The sequence below is a fragment of the Brachyhypopomus gauderio genome, chromosome 14 (assembly GCF_052324685.1).
Source record: "Brachyhypopomus gauderio isolate BG-103 chromosome 14, BGAUD_0.2, whole genome shotgun sequence".
In the NCBI taxonomy this organism is placed as follows: Eukaryota; Metazoa; Chordata; class Actinopteri; order Gymnotiformes; family Hypopomidae; genus Brachyhypopomus; species Brachyhypopomus gauderio.
Window position 1 is genome coordinate 7,189,622 of NC_135224.1, and position 23,752 is coordinate 7,213,373.

A 23,752-nucleotide genomic window follows, 5' to 3' on the forward strand; every position below is an offset into this window, starting at 1 on the left:
ATTTTCTTTAGTCACCTTTTTTTATTATTATTCTTTGTACATTCTGCATACAGAAGAGAAGAAAAATAATCAAAAAGCAAATAGGAATTTCATTTTCAAACTAAAAAAATTTAAAACATTATTAAAACTTGTAGTTCCTCTCTTGACTATAAAGGACGGGGTTCTCCCTTACGCTTCCCAGAGGACAAGACTAAAGAACACGGAGGACTACAAACTGGAAAAGAAGAACATCAGGACACTTTACGAAGAGGATGTGGCGACACACTGACCAAATCATCTGCTTTCCTCCATGACATCACCCTCCTAGACCATGACTCTGGAGACAAGCAACAGTAGTGAGACATTCAGTGCACTAGGGTCTGAAGGGATCCGAGAGGCAGTGGCCCAAATACACGTCAGGTTGAAACAAACTCAACGGCAAAAACAATTTACTTACGGGGAACCTTTTTTGTCAACAGAAATAAATTAATTTAAAGTCCTAAAAAGAAAAAAAATCTAGAACTAAAATATAAATCTCAATCCCACACTGCGTTTACTGCCCGCCGGCCAATGCTGGCTCGAAACAAGATTTCATTAGAAAAAATTTAAAATCAGGAGTGGAAAAGAATCTGGTAAATATCAGATACCCGTTCTTGGTAGTATAGTCTTAGCCACTCAGCACCTTTGACTATTCAACAATGTCCAAGAATGAGGGTCTCGGATAAATACACAAGTCTAACTCAAACAGAAAACAAAAGATTTCAACGTAGCACAAAAAAGAGAGAAAGAAAACAGGTGGAAGCCCCTGAAATGAGAAAAAGGTGTACAGCAGATACAACAGTATGTGAGACGCTACCTATTTGTATGCATATGTTAAGGGTGTCCTTACAAAAGGAAAAAACAAAACACAAACAAAAAAGGTGAAGAGTGTAAACTCTTGAAATAACGAGATTTTCAGCACTGGGACCTACTTGGGCACCAGCAGACAAGAAAGAGTGTCCAACTTTCTCAGAGTATGCCACACACACACGCACGCACGCTTGCTGCCCCCAGCCCACCCCCCCACACACACTCACACACCCTCAGTGCCGTCTGTCCCTGGATGGGTTGCTGCGGCTTCTTGAACGCCTGCCGCCCCCTACAGGCTTGGAGTCACTGGCTCGGCCTCTATTGACATCTCTCTTTTTCTCCACCTCCTTTTCCCTGCCTTTCTCTCGCTCCCTCTCTCTTTCTCTCTCTCGATCCCTCTCTCCTTCAGCCGTGCGGCCAGAGCCTCCTGCTGCGCCCCCCGCGTTCCCCCCCTCCTTCTCGCGGCCCCGCACTCTCTCTTTCCGCTCCTCCTCGCGCTTCTTCTCCTCCTCCTCCTGAAGCTCCTTCCTCCTCTTCTCTCGCTCCTTCATCCGTTCGGCACGCTCCAGGGTCCTCTGGACCGCCTGTGGCACAGAGACAAGGACCAGCTTAACTACACGAGACTCACGCAAGATGTGCGTACTGTGCCGTGTGAAGGTGCAAACGCCTGACCTGTTCTTCAGTTAGTGGCAGCCAGTATATACAAGGAGCTGCCTTGGTTTTGCAAAACAGATCATCCAGCAGTTTGGCCGGAGGTTCTTCTGGTTTATCTGCAGCTAAGAAAAGGAAGGAAACCCACAAAGAGAACATCATTAGGTCTCCAGGCACCGAGACACGAACCTACGGAGGCACGAACCTACGGAGGTACGAACCTACGGAGGCACGAACCTACGGAGGCACGAACCTATGGAGGGGAAACCATTTTGTGATGAAAAACATCTCACCTTTCTTCTCGGACCTCCTCTCTTTGCTCTTCCCGCGCTCCTTGCGTCTGCGGTCCCTGTCGCGTGAGCGGGACCTGCGGGCGGGGTCCCGCTCGTCACGGCCGAACTCGCGCACCTTGTCCCGGTCCCACTCGCGCTCCGAGCGCGTCCGCTCCCTGCGTTCCATCTCGCGCTCGCGCTCCGCCCACTGGTCCCGGATCGGCGCCGGCACCGGGGTGGGCGTGGCGGCCACGGGCTCCCGCTCCCGCTCACGCCCTGGGGGCAGGAGGGGCGCGGGGGCAGCGGGACGGCCCGCCGGCACAGGGACTCGTGGGTCATCTCCAGTCAGCAGGGCCTTGTGAAAGTCCAGCTGAAGAGAGAGAGAGAGAGCGAGAGAGAGAGAGAGAGCGTGTGTAGGACGAAGCAGAAAAGAGAAACAGCGCAGAGTAAAATGGGTGATTAAAGATGGGCGTTATCACAACACCTGGAGAAACAGCTGTTGAACATCCCACCCACACACGCAGACACACACAACATCTGTTAGTGTTGTAATGCGTCAAGTCTGGCTGTTTATTCCATTAGCAGGCAAAACCACGAAGGCCTGTGTATCTGGTGGAGGCGTCTGTACCTCATCCTGTTCGCAGAAGTCAACCCGGAGCACTTTGGGATTGCTGGACGGCCATTTCACACCGTGTAGAGCTTCTCGAGTCGCCACTGCCTCCTCCGTGCTGGAGTACTGAAGATCAAACACACGGTATCAGACTAAATCAGACACGCTCAAGTCACTACGGCAAGATCGCAGCGGGCGAGTCCCTAAAGAGTCAGAGAAGTGAGAGTGTGAGCCGGACAGAGGCGGCACTCACGGTGACGTAGCAGTGGGATTTGATCTTATCGATCCAGAAGCCCTCCTCCACAACCCCGCCGGTCCGATTCAACAGCTCCTTCAGCTGGCCCAGGGTGAAAGGGCGGACCTGTGAGCACACGCACAGTAAAGACGCCATTACCCCTGACCTCTGACCCCCGACCATGCTGAAAACCCTTTAGCTGTGATATTCAGAAACACATGTGAACACAAACTGTGTGGCTCGCTACAGGAAACAAGTCTTGGGGTTTTTTTTTGTAGCAAGGAATTTGTAGTCATTTGTTCATGAGTCATAAGCATCATATTGAGAACACACACACACACACACACACACACACACACACACACACACCAGATTGCAGATATGGATGATGTGGGTGGGTTTGCCACGGGGAGGCGAGAGTTGGCGGCCAGTGCGCACGGGGTCGTCAATGGTGACGGACACGCCCACCTTCTGCTGACTGATGGATCGCCGCACCACTGAATCATTAGGAGTGACTAAAGGAGACGGGGAGAGCGAGACGGAAAGATTGAAGGGCTCAGTCATTTTAAACATCCGAATAAGTTTAGACTGATGCCGATTAACGACACAAACATCTGGGGACGTTGAGGACACCACCGCACCTTTCTTAGCATCTCCCTCCTGTGTTTCCATGGCAACCTCTGTCAAACTCTCCCTCCTCTGTTTCCTGTGGGGTTTCTCCTTCTCCTTCTCCCCTTCAATCGGCTCTTCTTCCTCATCTTCGTCTTCCTTCTCTTTCTGTCCATTCTCCTGTCCTTCAGAAGGAACCACCTACGTACAAGGACAAATTAAAACACACAAAGTCAAACAGACAACCAATATAGAAGCAGCAGCTGCTAATGCAGATTAACCGGCGGGTGTGTTACGGTGTACCCGTGTTGTACCCGTGTGTTGGGGCGTGTACCCGTGTGGGTATGTTGGGGTGTGTACCCGTGTTGTACCCGTGTGGGTATGTTGGGGTGTGTACCCGTGTTGTACCCCTGTGGCGGTTTGTACCTGTGTGAGTATGTTGGAGTGTATACCCGTGTGGCGGTTCGTACCCGTGTGAGTATGTTGGGGTGTGTACCCGTGTTGTACCCGTGTGGCGGTTCGTACCCGTGTGGGTATGTTGGGGTGTGTACCCGTGTTGTACCCGTGTGGCGGTTCGTACCCGTGTGGGTATGTTGGAGTGTGTACCCGTGTGGCGGTTCGTACCCGTGTGAGTATGTTGGGGTGTGTACCCGTGTTGTACCCGTGGCGGTTCGTACCCGTGTGAGTATGTTGGGGTGTGTACCCGTGTTGGTTATGTTGGGGTGTGTACCCGTGTTGGTTATGTTGGGGTGTGTACCCGTGTTGGTTATGTTGGGGTGTGTACCCGTGTTGGTTATGTTGGGGTGTGTACCCGTGTTGGTTATGTTGGGGTGTGTACCCGTGTTGGTTATGTTGGGGTGTGTACCAGTGTTGTACCAGTGTGGCGGTTCGTACCCGTGTGGGTATGTTGGGGTGTGTACCCGTGTGGCGGTTCGTACCCGTGTGGGTATGTTGGGGTGTGTACCCGTGTGGCGGTTCGTACCCGTGTGGGTATGTTGGGGTGTGTACCCGTGTGGCGGTTCGTACCCGTGTGGGTATGTTGGGATGTGTACCCGTGTGGGTATGTTGAGGTGTGTACCCGTGTGGTACCTGTGTGGCGGCGTGTACCCGTGTGGGTATATTGAGGTGTGTACCCGTGTGGGTGTGTACCTGTGTGGCGGCGTGTACCCGTGTGGGTATGTTGGGGCGGGTACCTGTGTGGTACCTGTGTGGCGGCGTGTACCCGTGTGGGTATGTTGGGGCGCGTACCCGTGTGGGTATGTTGGGGCGCGTACCCGTGTGGGTATGTTGGGGCGCGTACCCGTGTGGGTATGTTGGGGCGCGTACCCGTGTGGGTATGTTGGGGCGCGTACCCGTGTGGGTATGTTGGGGCGCGTACCTGCGTTACGGTGCGTCTTATCTTGAGGCCCTGGTCTTCGTGGTCGTGCTCGGCCTGCTGAGCGGTATCCTCATCCCCGGAGAAGTGCCCTTCATCTGGGTGCAGCTCCACCACGGCCTCCTGGAGAGGCTTCATATCTGGGATCAGAGACTGCAGACACATGGGCAGGACACACACACACAGACACACACACACACAGACACACCCCCCAAGGTCAGACAGGGAGACCGTTTTATTGGAGATGCACTGAAATGGAATTACTCAAATTAATGGAAAAAACTAATAAGGAAGCAAATCAGCTTAGAGAATAAGTGAATGTTTAAAAAAAACAGTATTGGGAAAGGACGTCAGTGTCAGAGTAACAGTCAGTGGGCTAATCTGACATTTACACGGTGATGACGGAGTGATCAGGGCGTCTGTACCTTCAGTGATTCGGTAGTGATGCTGATCGATGGCTTCTTGGCAGTGACTGCTGTGCTGGAGCCCCACCTCCTCTTCCTGCCGGCTCCGCCCCCAGACTCCGCCTCCACTGCCGCTCCGTCGGGTTTAGCAGCTGCAAAAAGAAACATCAGATTTCTCAGACACGAGAACACAACACACAGACAGCGAAAAAACTGCACAAAGAAATCTAATCCATTATAAATCAAGTCCATTTGCCATTTTCTTTCGTTAATCACTTACTAGTCAGTGAAATCTTGCGTGCCGCAAACGCCTTTGGAGTGGTGCTCTGAAAAGAGATTGAACGACAAAAACAAAAGGAAAAGAAAAAAAAAATAAAACGAAAGGAAAAAATGAAAGAAAAAAAAGTAAATAAATAAATAAAAACAAAAAGAACAAGAGACCCAAGCGGGTGCAGGGAGTGGAGTGGAGTCGAGTGGAGACGAACAGCAGAGCAGGAGTGGGGGGGGGGGGGGGGGGGGGGGTGACAGAGGAGAGAGAGAGAGAGAGAGAGAGAGAGAGAGAGGGAGAGAGAGAGAACAACATGAGTGAGACAGATTACATCAACTACTGACCCAGCACACACAGCAACTGAACACTCAACCCTCAACCTGTCTTGCTCGGTCCCAAAGAGCTGAACTTAAAAATGGTATGAAATGCATGCTTGATTCATATAGTCTATTTCACCACTTGTACTATATAGATAACTTTACAATCCTTACTGCCCCCCCTTACTCTAAACTGTCCTTAAGACAAACTAAAATTCTAAAGTAAATCCCACCATTTTATCCAAGAAAACAAAACAAAAAACACTGTTTATGTTTATGAAAAATAAATAAATCTCTGGGAAAAAGGGTATTTCCTGGTACCATTGACACCTGATTCCTCACTGGCTTGGCTATGGCCCAACCGCACGGCAGTATGCACTGTATCTAGGCAACAAGGGTCCAATCAGAGGAGGCTGATGAGTGAGGACGTGCAATGGTCACAAATTGAGTGTGCTGATTGGCTGACTGATGGGAACTGCTGTTTTTGCTGGACTTTTACTTTTTGGGAGAAATTTTATTAGTAGCTTGTGGAATTTCCTCAAAAGTCTTTGACAGGTCTTGTGATGTCTGATGAACAGAAACAGTCTTTGATGACCAAGTGACATGTTTGAGAGGTTATTGTGTATCCAGGTAAACCTTAAAACGCCCACATAACCAGTCTCTGTGGGAGCGTGCAGGTTCACCTCATGAAGCACTTTCCTTTGAACAGGGCCAGTCAGTCTGAAGTTACAGTCTAAAGAGCTTTATGGCAGAAGACACAAACCAAGTCCATAATCCACATTGCAGATGGTATTCACCACAATAGCATGTGGTGGAAGAGCACACATTAAGCCCCAGGCTGGTGCTAATCAACACTCTTGGTTAATTTCCTTCAGGCAAACTCTAATCCACAGAGACTGCGGCGCGTCTGGTAGGCTGAAGAAACGGACCGCAAACAGCACACGTACCTCCAACTATGGAACCATGAGAGTTTGTGGTTACAAGTGGCAGGTGTAAAATCTGAGATGATAGTGTTGCTTGTGGTTATTCCAGAAAGTTCACTTGTGTTTCTTTGAGCAAAATTAGTGGTATAGTCCAGTAAAAAAACAACACATCCAGTGGCAATGCGCCGATAAAATGCTGATTTGCTGGCTGCCGGAGCAGGAGGAGCAAAATGCGACAGGAAGTGCAGATGAGAACCAAGTCCATGGCTAACTCTCAGCCCTCGAGGGTTGTGCGCGTGCGCTAATCCAGAGTAGCAGAACCGAACTGTGAGAACTGCTTGCGACACCGGTGGAGACCGATCCAGAGGCAGACGAGGGCTGATTTGTAGTCCACTGAAGCCCAAACAGAGAAGAGTGCCGTTAAACCAGCAGCTCGACACACACACACACACACACACTGGTGGCCATGGCATGTAAACCAGTGTCTCTCTCTCAGGCTGTGCTGCTGTTGTCGAGTTCACCAAGCTCTGCTCTCCACGCGCCTGATGAGCCATACAATGGTGGGCGTGTCTTCTCAAAATGGTTGCCAGCTCCCACGGCCCAATCAAGTCTTTGGGCTTCTCCCAAGCAGTCCAATCAGTGGCCACATCAGTCTGCGTGGTGACCGGCGTGGCCAATCGTCCGGCAGGGTCCCGTCAGGTCGGGCTAAGTTTGCGGCGGTGGTTCTGTCTGGGGGGGCGGAGCCTAGCTCAGGCGTAGCCAAGCCGCCGGGACATAACACGGCAGGTGATGGAGGTAGAGGAGAGGTGGAGGTAGTTACGCAGGTACCAGTATGAGCAATGGAGGAAGGGAGGGCACCTTCGACAAAGCAATCAGTGGGTTTAAAAAATAAATAAAAAAAAACACAACACAGTAATACCACAAGATAAAGGAGCAGCAGAGGTCCAGAGAGAGAGAGAGAGAGAGAGAGAGAGAGAGAGGGGGGGGGGGGGAAGGAGGGAAGGAGGGGAAAAGAGCACGAGAGAGAACAGTAGAGAGAACAGAAGGAGGGAGGTGAAGAGGGAAGCCATCTTTGTCAGGGTGCATCAGTCTCTCTCTCCCTCTCTCACCCAGAATCAACAAAACCATGCGAATCATTACAAAAATCAACCTGATACATCTTCTACATGGTTCAACATCTGTAATCAAACGTTACAGTATTCAGAGATTGTTCAAATGAACATCACTAGATCCCAAAGGTTTGTTACAGAACTCATTTTGTCCATCACAAGCTAACTGGTAGTGCCATTCTGACAGAAGTCTGACCCTGCTAACCACACAAACACATGCATGCCTGTCTGTCTACTCAAGTGTCTGTAATGTCTTTGCAACACATCTGCTGGTCGCACTAATGGTACCTCATGCAGATCTGTCCACTTTATATATATATATATATATATATATATATATATATATATATATATATATATATATATATATATATATATATATATATATTTTAATCGGTGTGTAAACTTCACCTCAGCCACTAGGTCTTCTGGAGATCCAGTGGCAGCTGTAACATTCAACAACCAGAATTTCTTACTAGATAGTGCCGAATCACAGCGTCCTACCACTGATCCAACCACAGTGAAGCATTTACTAGGATATCACAGCTGCCACAGTGTACTTTAGCCATTACTGTAGGAGTAAAAGAGCAGAGCTGTTAGGGCTTTAGGGCGTTAGGGCAGCCCTACACACATCTAAAGGCCTCAGCGCCCTCTAGGTCTATATGCGCATCACATCACTGAAGTACAAGTCACCTCACCCTCTTTCATTCTCTCTCTCTCTCCCTCTCTCACACACACTCACACACACGCTAATTTCACACACCGTTAGGCATCCTCAACCTCAGACACTATAATAACAGCTAGCAGAGAGAGGGCTAGTGAGAGGAAGAGCAAGCTAGAGAGGGAGGAAGAGAGATAGGGAGAGAGAGAGAGAGAGATGGAGGTAAAGAGAGGGTGGTAGGGAGGGAGGTAGGAAGGGGGGGGGGGGGGGAGGGAGAGAGAGAGAGATGCTCCGATACTTGGAGATACTTATAGGTCCACAGCAAGAAATTTTTCCCCTCCCCATGAAATTTGGGTTCTTTTTATCTCTCTAAAACTATAATAGGTACAGTCAGATTCAGCTAACAATCCTTAACCAAAGTTTTTTTTCTCTCTAACACAAGTAACGGAATGATTAAGTATCCCAGATTGTTAACATTCACTCAATTGGTATATAAAAATATTTTAAATGCACAGCAATTTAATGTATCAGTTTCATCTGTAAACAAAGCTAATGACAGTTTAGAGTGTTGCACTTGAAGACCAATTTGGATGCACCTCAACAAATCTAGCCCCACACCCCTCGCCTGCTCCTTGGCATCTTTTGTTCCACGGGCACCTTTAAAGAGGGCCGTATTACCTCATCAGGGCGGGACCCGCCAGCCTCTGGCGCCCCCTGTGGTACAGGTTGGCTCAGGGCGCTCTCTGACTGGGGCCTCTCCTCGAGCTCCATCGCAACGGAACCTGTGGGCTCAGCAACTGCTGCCTGCTTCACATCCCTAGAGAGAGAGAGAGAGAGAAGTTTGAGGGTAGAGAAGACGGAGCAGGAGGAGGTCCGGTTGACACCATCCAGGAAGCCGACAGGCCGAGCCGCCACACTGGACCAGTGGGTCCCCAGAGCGCGTGGAGTCCCAACCACTCAACCAAGAGCCGAGATTTGCCTGACCTCACGCGAGACACAGCGAGAGCACGCGTGAGAGAGCGTGAGCGAATGTGAGAGAGCGTGAGCACTAAGAAACAAGCGTGAAAGAGAGGTAAGGTAGACTGCTGATCTGGGTCACTATTACTATAAATAACTCACCAGCTAAATGACACCCAAAGCCAGGGTCAAACACACAAATGAACACATACACAAAATGACACCCAAAGCCAGGAACCTTGACACTCCTGCAACAACCCTCACAGACAACAAAGCAAGCAGCCCAACACCACCACAGCAAGCAGCCACCTCTGCCCAGTTTAGCGAGATCCTCTCCAGCACACAACTCTGCCCATCAAACCAACACAGAACCAGTAAAGCTGGAAGAAAATTTAAAACCTTCGGTGTGAGTGGGTCCAGGACTATATTTGAGTACTGCAGCAACAGTCTCCAAAGTCAGTCTTTAGTTACTGAGAGACTGATTCATCACAACCAGTCAAATTTCTCCAAACTGTCAATCTACAGCGTTGTGGACAAGCGTGCATCACCGCACACGCACCAGACCCGGGAGAGCGCTGGAAAACGGAGACACTGGAGCAGATCAATGAAGCAGCAGCCTACGCCATTAGGAGAAGAGCACATCTAACCACATCTAGCCATTATGTCACCCTGTCGGCTGGAGATCGTTGACAAAGGTAATCAGATTTATTCTGATTTAAATACCCTCATCCATGACTGCTCACTCGTTCTCTCTCGTCCCTCTTTCACCTGAACACCTAGAGCAGGTGTGAACGTCCTGCTCCCCCGGCACACAACTGCATTAATGGTGATTACTCATACCGTTACTCTTTTAAGTACTACTCTATTGAGAGAGGGGGGGGGGGGGGTGACCCCTCCTGTGCCATGGGATTTCTCCTAGTGGCTGTAACGTGAATGTTTCACCATGTGCTAACAGTTGGGGGGGGCCCCAACATTTACACATCAATGTAAGACAGTCCCTCACAAACGGTGAAAGAAAGTCGGACAACGTGATGTTAAGACGCGTAACAGCACAAGTAAGGAGTTTAAACCGCAGTGATTCCACACACTCGCCGTCCTACAAAGCTTCCATCTTTACCTAAGCAGCAGCACATACGTGTATGTACATATGTCTCCGCACACACAAACACATTTCTGGGATTTTCCATCGTTGATGTCACCACTGACAGCAAATGATCTCTCCCCCCAGGGGCTGCCCTCACAACTCCCCCAGCACACACATGGTTTCCTTAACAACAGAGGGGGTAGTGTCAGGGAGGAGCTTTCTTCACACAAAGAAAAACGTTTAAAACCCAAAAAATAAAGAACCTTAGGTGTCTCTCGCTCTCCCAAACACACACAACCAGACCACGCCGCACACTAAAGGTCACTTACATCAAAGTGGATCGTCCAAAAAGACAATCTCCATCGGTCACATAACGATCGGTCATAACCAGATTTACAAAATATCCATGATCACAGGAACAGGTGACACTGGCCAACCGTGTGCGATGGGTGTTTTTTAAAAGAAAAACTCCCCCATCGTCTTACTGCCTTCACACGAGAGTTGCGAAGTAACAAGACGAGCAGAGACACGCGAGGAGTGTTAGTCGTCGTTTTATTCACACAGGCGGGACCCAGCGCGCCACGTTATTACCTGTATCACTAATTCACCATTACACGCGTCCCTCTCCATCAGTAAACGTTCACATCCTCACACCGACGCCGGTGGCCATCATCCCCCCCTTCCCCTTCCCCCTCACCACGCTCCTCACACCCGCCACAAACCGCCACAACCCGCCGCCCCTACCGTCATTATCCTTCATCAACACCATAAATACACATTTTTAAAAGCCTACGATCAATTTAAACTCCGAATAGTAAAAGATCAGACGTATCCGGCGGACGTGAAGCGGTGGTGCGGTATAAGACCGAGTCAGGCGTCCATCGGTCCCCGGAGCGGCGCGGCGCTATGGGGTGTTTCTGCAGGTCTCTCTCCGCCTTACCCGCCTTTATCGGCCTCGGACAGCATGACGCGGCGCTACGAACGTGGACGGACACGGTCGCGTCTGCTCTGGGGGTCGCGGCCGCGCGGGCACCGGTCGGAGACGTGGAGACGGCGGCGGCGGCGCGGCCGTTTTTGTGCAATGCGTCGGTAGCGTGCACGGCGGCGGGTCACTCGGCGGCCATGTTGAAGAGCGCCGTGCGAGGAGCCCCGCGAGGGGGAGGGGCTAGAGAGAGGGAGGGGGGAGGGGCCCCGCTCTTCCTTCTCCGAGGCCACACCGGCCGCGAGGCTGTCGCGGCGAACGCCTGATCGAAATTACTGCCGCTCGTGAATTGGGTTTCGTGGGGTTCGGTTCGTCGTACAACGATTTTAAAGACGCATAAATACAATTAATAAAATACAGGACATCCCCGTTTCTGATGGCTACCTTCAGAAGCCCCTTTTCATATTTTTCATTCATTCAAGCCATTTTTCGTCATTGTTTATTATATGTCTGTAAGATGTAACGAGGTCGAAAAGTGTCTTCTGAAGATGGGTATCACCAGAAACATGGGGTGTTCTTTATTTACATACACATATAGCTTCAGTTTATTTTACTCAACAGCTTATATATTAAACTAATGACTAAGGATTGTAAAAACTGATTCTCACAATATCAGCTACTACAGTGCACCCTCACATGGAACATGGATCCTCCTCCTCAGGATTTGATTCACATAAATTAAGGGGATGGTGCTTTTCCAGCAAATTCATTAGTTCGTAAACAATTTTTTTTAGTAAATTCTGAATTATGTCTAGTTGACTGGAGTCTGCACTGAGCCCAGAGTGGAAGTAGACTGGTGTTCATTACACTCGTCCTGAACTGATGTCTTCCAGAAAACTGGAGGGAGGGAGGAGGGGAGGGTGAGGGGTGGTGGAGGTCACCTAGAGTGAAGACTGAAAGAAAGCACTTTCCTTTTCTTTTTTTTCTCCTAGCTGTTCAGCTCTGGGTCCTGCTGAGCTATTTTTACACAGGCACACACAGGTCAGCTTGGGGCTTTATTCTTATGGCCCATCCCTGCTTTAAGCCTTTGAGTAAGGGTTTTATTTGCTGCCTCCCTCAGCTCTGTATACTAGGAGAGAGCTGATTATTTCAGGACGGAGAGAATATATACCAGCACAACAGGCAGGTGCTCCTGCTGTGCCATACAAAGCACATGAAGGTTCTGCCAGAGGCCTTTTTTCATACATCGTCACTGTATTTCACAAGCGGCCGCTACGCACACACCCACCACATTTATTTATAACTGGACGATCTCTAAATAATAAGCATAATTGAGCAAACACTTCCTGTGACCAACCCAACCCGTCCAATTCTGGAATCAAATCAGATCAGAGTGCCGTCTCCTTTTAGAAGACCTTCAGGGGGCACACGGTTCCATCACAGAGAAAACGCAAATGAACGAAGAGATGCATTTTGGGTAGCCTTGTGACCAGCCTCAGGGAACATCATATTATGCAACACAATGAGGTGGCGTGCTTACTGACACCAAGCAGGGGCTCCAACACGCGCCCCACGGCACCTCCAAGCTTACCGAACGCTTGACGCAGAAATGCCATCAGGAACTCTTTGCAGCTGGCTGCTTCCACCTTTAGATTTACACTACCGTTGACAGTTTTTCAAAAACTATTAATTTAGTCACTGAACAATAAACACTGAAATCTTATGTGACAAATTGCTGTTTGGACAAGGGGGGAAAAAGGGGGGGGGGATTACATGCCAGTCTAATCGTCTGATTGTTAAAACACATTCAATAAAAACATTTTTAATAATGCTACAGCACCCAGGGAGTGTGTTTTGTGTATTAAGATTCGGTTTAGTTCAAATAAACCCTGTCGCAACAAGACATTTCTTCCATCTCTTCAGGAGTTTTCAATCTTCTCCGCTAGCCATGGCTCCATTTCTATAAGGGCAAACCTGGTCTCTAGTAATGAGCCTAGCTCCGTAATTTGCTCTCCTGCGTGAGAAAAATGGCAAAGCCCTCCAAGCTGTCAGTATATAAAGTAACACCAGCTAAACAGAGCACACCCAGAGGTACCTGAGGTAGCAGACACATGGTTCAACAGACACATGGTTGCTGGCTTTACTGACGTGGTTGGTACTCAGGGAGCAAGTGTTACCCCTCACCTACACAAGCTGCTTGCTGTCTACACAGCAGCAGGTCGTTAACACTGGGCGAAATTTAAAAAAGTACCTCAGGTACCAGAGATATGGCACCTAGAACCTGGAATGAGAGAATAATCAGGTATTTACACACGCACGCACACGTGTGTGTCAGGGGTGAGCAGAGCGCTGGTGGAGCGTGGAGGAAACGCGTGAGGGGGAAAAAGAGGTTGTGACAAGCCTCTGCTGCTAACCTGGACGCTTCCTCCCGCTTCTCTTCTGCCCGAGACGCTCGTTTTGGTTTTTCTTCTTCGTCCTGAAACAAACATGAAGGTCATATTAGCAGAGCAAAATATGAATTACCCATATCACCTTGACACCGCATCCACACCTTCACATACATAACATGAAGAGACATCTGTCTCTTAGATTTACAGGGTGCGTGTGCACACCCATGGCAAGTTGTCTATAAAATAAATAAATGAATTAAATCTCCTCTGTGTTTTCCTCAGATCACACTGCAAGTGTGAGAAGTTGAGTTGAACTCATTTACGCCCAGAAAGACACGGTCAGTCTGGCGTATTAGTATTAGCATGGCAAAATCATCACAGGAAACACATCAGAGGCAAACACAACCGACAAAACCAGACCAGCCAATCACGCACCTTCTCTTGTGCGGATTTGCCTTGTGGGGAGGAGCCAGAGGAACTCGAAGAGGAGGATTCTGATTCGGAGTCAGAGGATGAAGACTGGCTGGAGGGGGATGAGTGCGGTTCAGGCGACTTCCCCCTCCGTCTGGCCTTCACCGCTTCCCCGTCTTCTGGTGGCGGAGATGGAGGAAGAACGGAGGGGGTCCTTTTAGCATCTTCCACCGATTTAGCTGGCTGTGGAGATGCCGGTTTCTCCGTTTCTTTCTGAGGCCTCGTTTCTTCATCGCCCTTCTTGCTCTCGGCTGTTGATTCAGGCACTGCAGCGGGCACCTCAGTCTCCATGGAGACGTCCACGTCTGCACGGCGGGGTCCTGAGACGAGGGGCGACGCCTGTTCAGGTTTGGAAGGGGACATGAGGCATTCGGGTGGGGGAACTTCAGAGAAGATACGTGGTCGCTTGGCAACAGCGGGCGGGGAGGTGGTGGGTGATGCACGGCGGGCAGAGGCAGATGGGGGTGAAGCCTCACGTCCACGTTTCCCCGACAACACGGGAGAACCACGGCTCTGTTTCACAGGCCCCTCCTCTTTCTCTTCTCCACGTTGCTGGGGTCCTCCTTCGTTCTCCTGTGCAGCTTCGCCGGTCGATGGAGGACATGGAGGTCCTGGAGGTCCAGTCTCCGCTTTGGGGATCACAGCGGCCAACGGCTCCTCCCGTTTAGACTCCTCGGGCCCCTTCTGACGGGCAGCCGTGTCCGTGTCGCCGGTGTCGTTGGTCACTCCCCCGGGGAACACGAGCACCCCTGGGACGGAGGTCGCCGGCCCGTCTTCCTGCCCCCCCACCTCCATCGCTGCGTCTCCCTCCTCGTCGTCCTCCTTCTTCTTCTGCCCGGCGCCGAACGCCCCCTCCGACTCCATCTTGCGCACCAGCAGGCTGAGAGGGCCGGGCCTGCGCTGGGACGGAGGCTCTGGGCTGCTGGAGCTGGAGCTGGAGCTGGACTCCTGCCTCTGGAAGGACAGGGGGGAGGAGACGCCGGCCAGCCCGGGGGCGGCACCTTCTCCCGGGGCTGCAGGCTCGTCCTGGTCCGGGGGGCTCTGCTTGGGGGTGTCGGGCAGGGGGAAGGAGAGCTCGGGGGGCGGGGAGGGCGGAGGCGTGGGCTGGCGGAGCTGCAGGGGGGGCTGGTGGGCGGCCTGGGGCTGGGGCGGGATGTGCTGGGGCGGTTGGAGCTTGCGGCGTGATCGCTGTGCCACCGGAGGCGGGTGAGCGGGCGGAGGGCGGACGTTCTTCCTCCCGCGAGAAGAGGGACCCCACTCGTCGTCTTCGTCGCTGTCGTCGTCCTCGTCTTCGTCGTCCTCGTCGCTGTCGTCCTGAGCGCGGGCGGATCGGCTGAACTGGGGCGTCGAGTGGGCGGGGCCTGCTTCGACGGGGGCGGTACCTTCTCGTTCTTGGGTGCGGGCCGCGATTGGCGGCAGGCCCTGTCTTTCCGGCTGGCCGACCACACGCACAGAGAGAGATGCCACCGCACGGGGGGGTGAGGGGGTGGCAACCTCCCCCTGTGAGAATGATGGGCGCCAGATCCTCCCAATGGACACGTCGGGGGTTTCTTGGGCTAACGGAGCCGAGGCCACATCCAGCCTCCGAGCTGCTTGAGCTACAGGGTCCCTGGGCAACCCTTCACCCCGGTCACCCTCCTCATCCTCTTCTGCTCGAGATAGAGCGGGATGAGATGGTACAATGTGATGCTGGAAAAAAGACAAATTTTATATGTGAAACACATCAAAAGGTATAATGGGGGAGGGGCAATTTGAATTCATGTGAATTTATTATATTTTCTTGAGTATTAACAGTTGTAACAGTAATTTTGTATGCATTATCAGTATTATTGTGTAAAATAAGAAAATTTGTTAGGAATTATAATCTGATGCACTTGATTACTAAGCAGAGGTGAGTAGTGATGTTGTAATGCCTAACTTTACTCTGTGCTTACTTAATTATCTGTGCTTCAGATAAAAGGACACAGAGCAGGGTTTAGTGTCTACTGCAGTTACCAACCTTTAAATGCAATTAATGATTTTGGTTTGTTCTGCTACAACCAATAAGGCAAACGAAGATTTATCACAATAAAAGTACTTACCTGTACTAAACATATATGAGGGACCCTGGCCCCCTGGGCGCACACATGAGGGACCCTGGCCCCCTGGGCGCACACGTGAGGGACCCTGGCCCCCTGGGCGCACACGTGAGGGACCCTGGCCCCCTGGGCGCACACATGAGGGACCCTGGCCCCCTGGGCGCACACATGAGGGACCCTGGCCCCCTGGGCGCACACTGTCCCCGTCACTGCAGGTGTGTTTGGAAAACTTGTTTGCTAACCTTGTCAGGCAGATAGGACGTGCCATCATGGGCTGTAGGGTGGTCATCCTCCTCGGGGCCTGCAGGGCTGTTTGTGTCTAAAGCCGTAGTAAGGCAGTGTCAGACACACACACACACACACACACACACACACACACACACACAGGTTAAGATTAGAGACACCACAACACTAACACATTTGTTTAATTTGTGTGATGTGTACAAATGTATACATCCTTGCAAATTACAGAATAAATCAATAGGAACCAAATGAAATGACCAGAATTGTTTTTACCAGCACACAAACGGCAGCATATTCAAAATATCAAAAAGTTCAAACAGAGACTCAGTGTTTCCTCAGATCACACTGCCAGTGTGAGAAGTCGAGTTGAACTCACTTACGCCCAGAACGACATGGTCAGTCTGGCGTATCAGTATTAGCATGGCAAAATCATCACAGGAAACACAGCAAACACCTCCGACGATCAAAGACCGCCAGCATGGCTTAGCCAGAGACATTTTGACCGTGTGGACCAGCCAGATTTACACCCCTGTGCAACAAGCCAAAACCGATCCACAGACACAAAGCAAGCATATGTGCGCTTTGTCAGAGGGGAGGGGGGGTTATCTAAGAATTGATTCTCTGGTCAAACAGAAGCGAGCCCCATGCTCTGCTCAGTCTTTGTTGTAGTGCCCTGCTGAAGGAGGAGTGATCTCCAGCGTGGGTGTGAGCGCCTCACCGTCCGCTGCCTCTCGCGCCTCCCTCTCCTTCCTCTGGCGTAGCAGCTCCTGCTGTTTGGCCAGGTACTGTTTGATGAAGCTGTTCTGACTCATCTCCTCCCCTATCTGAGGCACACGCAAAAAACGACAACAAACAAAAGTTCATACTTCAGCGCCGAGGACGAGTCCCAAATCTCCTCCATCCCACTTCCTGTAAGCCTCGAGCTGCATTCATTAACATTTGGAGCAATTTTGCAGATGGTAAGAAAGCAGTGTGGACAGGAAGAAGCCAGTCTTAGATTAGCACATCTATTCACTGGATCTGGGACAGCAGGCGTTTTACCTACAGGAGGAGAGTGTTCCAGACTTCCTGTACGGGCCACTTAAAGTATACTTCAGTTAATAAGTTCAGTTCGTTTCAGTTCGTCTTGGACGCATGATGACTGTCTCATGGAAAAGACAGACATGACTGATGTTCATTTTGATGAGGTTTTCCTTTTTAAACTCGGGGTCAGTTTTCCAGCCAAAGATTAGTCCTAAACCTAGACAGTCTAACAAGGACTTTCAATGGTATATATGTGGCTCATTGCCCTGGAAACCGATCCTAACATACTTCAACAACAAATCCATTTACCTAAATGAACAGCCACAGCATCTGTGCAGCTGTGGAACAGTGAATTAGACATTTACACAGTGCAAATACATAGGAGGAATGTTTGGGTCAAGCACTCTAACGTGCACCATATCCACATCACCTGGAACGCCACACAGCAAATAAGATCCAAACATTCTTTACTCTTGCAATAATCAGCACTTGCAAGCAAATCACACCAAAATGCTTGATAAGGTTGAGAAAAACAGGGACCTGGATGCAATCACAGCAGCTTCACTGACCTGTGAGTTGGGCTGTAGACTGTCGTGAGGGGTGGAGGTTCTCTGGAGGTTCTCCAACATGAGAGCCTGAGGAACAAGGCAGTAAACACAGACATCTGAGCAGAAAATAAAACAAGGCGTTACAGTATGCATCAAGATGTAAATTAACCAGATGAAGGAAGACTCGTTTATGTGTTTTCCTCAGATCACACTGCGAGTGTGAGAAGTTGAGTTGAACTCATTTACGCCCAGAAAGACACGGTCAGTCTGGCGCATCGGTATTAGCATGGCAAAATCATCACAGGAAACACATATTACACGAGAACCAAGATTAAAAACAGATTTCAAGGCGCATCAAACACACACAAACCTTCGCATGAACAGTGTACAGCAAACACCCTCTGAACTATCAACAAAAATGATGTCCGATGCGCTCTGCTGCATTCTTGATAATGACATGTCTTCAATGATAAAAAATTGAAGTTCTGGTCAAGCAATACAGATAATGGTGGATCTAGTGTAAAGAGCCGGTGCATTATAAGCGCGCGGACACTAACGCCGCGTTTATAGGCTCGCGGTGGGAGTGACGACGCGTCTTTATTCATCACGTTTCCACGTGATGTCAGACGGTTGGTGCGAAGTGCACAGTTCACCAGTCGTTGTCAAGATGCGTCGGCGATTGCGGGGACAATAGCTTTCTGTTTTTTCACTGTGAATGCTATTTTAAATTCAAAAAGAGATGCAAATAGGTACCTGAATAGAAACGGGCTACGCACCTTTAATATGTATATTTTTATATGTTCTAAAAAATTTGTTTTAAGGCAAATGGATTCAAGTACTTCTAAAAACTGGTTCACTTTTTGCGTGTAAACTGATTTCAATTTTAAAAAGACAGTGCACTGTAGTTTACACGACTACCCTATGGGGTGCAAACCGGATTATACATACTTAAGTCCACCGCGTGCATCTCAATTTAATTAGCCATGTTTTTTTACAACCACTACTCAACTGGGCATCTAAAACTTGCAATTGATCACTTTCACCCAGTTGATCGGTGTTTTAGCACACCACACGTCAGCCACTCGTCCATCACGGCGGAGTGACCGGAGTGACGGGCGCGCCCCCGTCCACCCTGCGCGCCCCCCACACGCGCGCCCCCCCACTACAAACATACAGGGCGCGAGCACGAAGTCAACTCACAAACCTCAGGATCACACGACCCGACCGACTCCCCTTTCCGCGACCAAAAAAATAATAAATAAAAAAAGCGAAGGCTTTGCAAAGAAATTAAAATATAATTCCAAGTCTTACGGGGAAGCGGGTAACTACCAAGTAAGGCGGCTGTGCAGTTGGCGGTTTAAAGTGTGCACACGAACTAAACGAGCATTCCCGCTTCCGAGGCACCAGTACTTGGCCTGCCACTCAGGTCTCGTCTCCGAGTGAACTTGATAGTAGCCCGCGATTCCAGCCGAACGGCTCGATCAAACTCACCCCCTTGAGTCGCTTGATGAGCGCATTTTTCTGACCGCTTTTGGCCAGGCCTCGCTGTTCCAGGGCAGTCTTTAAATCCGCCACACGGAGCGAGTGAAGCGGTTTCCCATCTAGCGTAACATCTTCGAGCTCCGCCATTTTGCTTCCCCCTCTGCTCGATCGCTCAAACTTCGGGCTGTCGCCGCAACGCTCGCGACGCGCATACGTCACGTTTCGGAAATCTCCGGAAAAAAACACGAAGTTGTGCACGACGTCCACGGCCTCGTGCGGGCCTGCGTGTTGCGTTGTTCAAAAATAAAAAAAATAAATTAAAACTTATTTTAATTTTAAAACAAATTGCTGCATAGTGGCGAAACACAAGTTTAGGATTAGGGTGTGATACTTTAGTTCCAATGCAAATTAGATATTTCTGATGGATTAGAAAGGCGTAAAAAGTCAAGTGCGAATGTAGTTTACATGCAAAAGCCTTTGTAATACAAATGAGTTCTAGGCCTTTTTCTCTACTCAAATTAGGCAACGAGCGGTTGAAGTTTTTGCAAAGTTGTGCGGAAATTCCCTGAATTACAAATGACACTTTAGGGGAAGATCGTCAATGTAGCCTACATGACAAAGGCAGTAGCCTATAGCCTATGTGAGCAGCGTGGAAGGAGCCAACATTTTATAGTATTCACGTCGACACAGTCAAAGCGATCAATACAAAGACGCATTCTCAACAGCTGTATTTCAAACAAAACATGTATTTGAAAGAAACTGGCATCACGTCAAGCACTACAGAAGGCCCGGCTACGTTAGTCAACGACGTGATCCTTACACACAATTTGTCAAGACTGTAAAAATATAAACTAAAAGGCACAATAAAAGGGGCAGGTTCTCAACACACGGAACATCCACCATGCTTCACTGTTGCCGGTGGACATCAAAATTAATTATTGCACCACTTTCTAGCCCTCCTGTTAGTCAGATATGTAGAATCGTGACCCATCACTGACATATTTCTACTCCCCACTTCCTACGTTTTCGTGCATAGTCGAGTTGATTGGCTTTGTTTCCATGTAAATGATATGGCCTTTTGGCTGCAGATAACGGCCATTTCTGGCCAAACAGTAAGTGGGTGTATCTGGGTTCCTCTGGTTTCTGTGGATTTGAGCTGATGGTCATGCTGGCCATCTGATTTCAGAGAGAACAAAGCCTGATGTGCCTTTCATCTGCTCCACTAAATTTACATCTCCAATCACAGCGTCTAAGGCCCTCAACACAGACAAATTTTTTGGCCACCTTCAAAAGAGCTTGTAGGCCTACAGCCCATCTTGAAACCCCAGACTGCTTTGAAATCTCTGCCTGGGCGATACCTTGCTGATGATACGATGTCGTACTGAAGCAGGTACTTTGTACTACCTTGTGACTTGTTGCTATGGTCTTCCCATGGTGTATTTAAGCTGTGAAATGATCTCATCTTTGTAGCAGTATGGCTGTCCCTCATCCTATTTTATGTCTCCCAAATAGCCATGTTTGCCCATGCTTCAACGTACATAGGAAAATTATGATCATTATCACCTGTTTGGTATAACCTGTTAATTATACACTTGACAACAATCCTGCCAAATACCGTTCTCAGATTCCTCCTAACAAAAATGTTGGCCTGCACTGTAATGTTGATATGGTCCACTGGGTGGCGTTGTGGGTTTAAATAAAATAAAATGAAACACAGCTGCAATTCTAAGCACATTTGTGTATTCAGTATTATAGCACGTGTATTGCTTTGGCCTAACCATGTCTGCATACATATAACAGTAATAGGACAGTGAGAACATTACATTTAATCAGTTAATCTTCAGAAATTAATGGACCCAGTGTATTTCAGATTGGTGACTCTAACCAGTCCTAACTTTGCAACAAAATGTATGCGAATTAAAGAGTTGTCAGCTTCAGAGTCAGATCCAAAGTCACTGAGACAATGTCTAAGATTTAAACCAATGTGATAAAAAAAGCCACACACTGTTTCATTGTAAACATTGATCTGATGTATCGGGGCAGGACAACAATGCTGAGATCATTCATTGACATTTTCTGTGGACACATCTGTAACCATTAGCCATTAAATGATTTGAGGCCAAGAAGCCATTACTATAGTGGCCAAGAAGTGCCAAAAAGATACCGATTCCCCACCTGTTCTGTGTGACGCAGCCTGAGGACAACACATGCACCAGGTACAACAGGTGATAAAGGTGTGCCCACCTGACCAATCAGCCAGCTCCTTGGCTCTTGCATATTTATTAATTGTAATAAAACAAAAACAAAAAAGAATGTCTGTAAAAGTGTAACCAACATAAACTGGAATGAAAATGTAGCTTATGGTGCATGTTAGTAACACACTCTGAATGTAGCTTGGCATTTAGACAGAAACGGAGTTGTGCTAAATGGGGATTTTATCAGCATTCTTTAAGGCTGCATTATGTACAACGTAGCAACAGTATGCAAGTATGCGGATAATGAATGGGTCTGTTGTTCATTCTGTATCACTCTAACCAATGATAAACCATGATAATCGCAAGTGTAAATTACTTTTTCACAAGCTGCTATTACCGCCGGTCTCATAGGAGTCAAAACCCTCTTTGTGTCCTCCGGAAATGCCCCCCCCCCCCTTCCTGTGAAGCTTCCTACTGTTCTGTTTCTGATCCATCTCAGTCCAAATCACAAAGGCGTCGTACTGCAGAGACGTTGGCGATGATGCAGAGGCCCAAAGGCCAGTGGGCCATCATGCTCCTGCAGCCGGATGTTCCTGATGCTTTATTGAGATTGTCCGCTCATCTGCTGCGGCTGTGGTCCAGGACAACGTGTAATTTGTCCTGCTGCTGTCTGCTGACAGTAGGACAGAAGTGTGGTCATATGAGAACAAAACACATGTTTCTCCTGTTGAGCAGTGCAGTGGGTTCTTGGGTTGTTTTTTCCCCCAACGCGCCAAACGGTCGTTTTCTTTCGAGCGGTTCTTGGTCAAGGACATAGGAGGTGGAAAACATTCATAGGTGTGATATCCTCTCAGACTTTGCGTCATGCACACAACAACTTTTCTCTTTTATGGCTCCTAAAGCTGTCTTATCAGTGTATACCTGTGAAACAGCTTTATCACACTTACCCTTTTAAGTGGTTTAATGTTTTTCCACCTGCATTTGGCCAAAACATTCTTTAAATCCAGTTTTCAGTCCAACATTGAGAGTACACTTAGTGTAATGTACTTATGTTCAGCCATTTTGCTGCATGTTGCTGCTGGACCTACTTTGTGGCAAATAGGTAGCAAGATCAGTGTTGTCTTACAAATACATCGCTAGAAATATGGGAATACTTAATCCAGTTAGTTAAACTTCAGAGATATCACCAAGTCAAACTTCCAGAATATCAATCTGTCCATTTAAGAAGCATAATCAATTACAATCTATCAATTTAAACTGAATCAATTTCATCCGCTTTGGTGCCGATGAATGTGACAATAGCAACAGCAAGACACCCCCCCCCCCCCAAGTTCTCAACAAAGTACAGTTTCTAACAGTGAAGATTTTCAACTTGAATCTTTCCTTCATTGAGCTCTGATGTGTGATTTAAGAGGTCCCTTGATTTCTTGAGTTGTATATATCTGCATATAATTAGATTGACTTGACCAGTGATTCACTTTTACTGATGACAACAGTCTGGCTCTGCAAATCCACTTATTGTGCAGGTAAATTAATGATATTACAGTCATCGTATTAACAGACTGAATGCCAGGAAATGTAAAAACATTTGTAGCTAGCTATATAAATAACAGTCTAAGGCAAAATGCCTTATAGATAAGGTCATTGGAGAATACTTAAAAGTCAGTTTAAATGAACTGATAGGAAAAAGTACTTTCATATTATGCGGACCATTAAAACTGTGTTATAGTATAAGGTGGTTTTGATATAGGGTAACGTGGATGTGATATAGTGTAAAGTGGATGTGATATAGCGTAAAGTGGATGTGATATAGCGTAAAGTGGATGCGATAATCTTTTCAACTATTAGGAAAAATCAAATCAGCCCATGAAAAAAGATAATGGTGAATGGTGACCTGTCACTGTACAAATATTCAACAAGCAGTGAAAGAAACATCATGCCTATTATAAACTATTTTGCTGAAGTAAACACATACTGGATGCATTAAAAAATGGACCTATCTATCTTCTAAGATTGCACAATTTAAACAAGGGTCACAGGATATTTTCGAATTGGCCCAAAACCACAAACATATATAAAAAGTTCAATCAATTCATT

General features: G+C 48.4%; 1 protein-coding gene and 3 non-coding genes across 4 annotated transcripts; all 4 read right to left on the bottom strand.

The window, feature by feature from the left end:
* Positions 1–16: 16 nt before the first annotated feature.
* LOC143475793 (apoptotic chromatin condensation inducer in the nucleus-like) lies at positions 17–19,644 on the bottom strand. The gene is made up of 17 exons (XM_076973752.1): positions 19,470–19,644; positions 18,000–18,065; positions 17,126–17,231; positions 16,407–16,483; positions 14,051–15,775; positions 13,640–13,701; positions 8,941–9,079; positions 5,265–5,310; positions 5,006–5,136; positions 4,584–4,733; positions 3,238–3,406; positions 2,966–3,111; positions 2,615–2,722; positions 2,380–2,487; positions 1,773–2,121; positions 1,501–1,604; positions 17–1,412 (listed from the first exon to the last, which is right to left on the bottom strand). Exons 1-17 carry the CDS (start codon positions 19,605–19,607, stop codon positions 1,062–1,064), a joined length of 3,975 nt encoding a protein of 1,324 aa, XP_076829867.1. The 5' UTR covers positions 19,608–19,644; the 3' UTR covers positions 17–1,061.
* On the bottom strand, positions 13,889–13,999 carry LOC143475823 (small nucleolar RNA U6-53/MBII-28). The gene has a single exon (XR_013121135.1). It is a non-coding gene; the product is annotated as a small nucleolar RNA U6-53/MBII-28 (small nucleolar RNA).
* On the bottom strand, positions 16,738–16,848 carry LOC143475821 (small nucleolar RNA U6-53/MBII-28). Its single transcript, XR_013121133.1, has one exon. It is a non-coding gene; the product is annotated as a small nucleolar RNA U6-53/MBII-28 (small nucleolar RNA).
* On the bottom strand, positions 18,175–18,285 carry LOC143475822 (small nucleolar RNA U6-53/MBII-28). The gene has a single exon (XR_013121134.1). It is a non-coding gene; the product is annotated as a small nucleolar RNA U6-53/MBII-28 (small nucleolar RNA).
* Positions 19,645–23,752: the final 4,108 nt, after the last annotated feature.

Excerpts from the sequence above, each read along its gene's own strand:
- LOC143475793 (XM_076973752.1), bottom strand. The coding sequence starts at position 19,607 with ATGGCGGAGCTCGAAGATGTTACGCTAGATGGGAAACCGCTTCACTCG. Across the intron at positions 9,080-13,639 it reads AAGCGGGAGGAAGCGTCCAG|GGATGTGAAGCAGGCAGCAG; the intron begins GTTAGCAGCAGA and ends CTCTCTCTCTAG. Across the intron at positions 2,488-2,614 it reads AATCCCACTGCTACGTCACC|TACTCCAGCACGGAGGAGGC; the intron begins GTGAGTGCCGCC and ends TTTGATCTTCAG.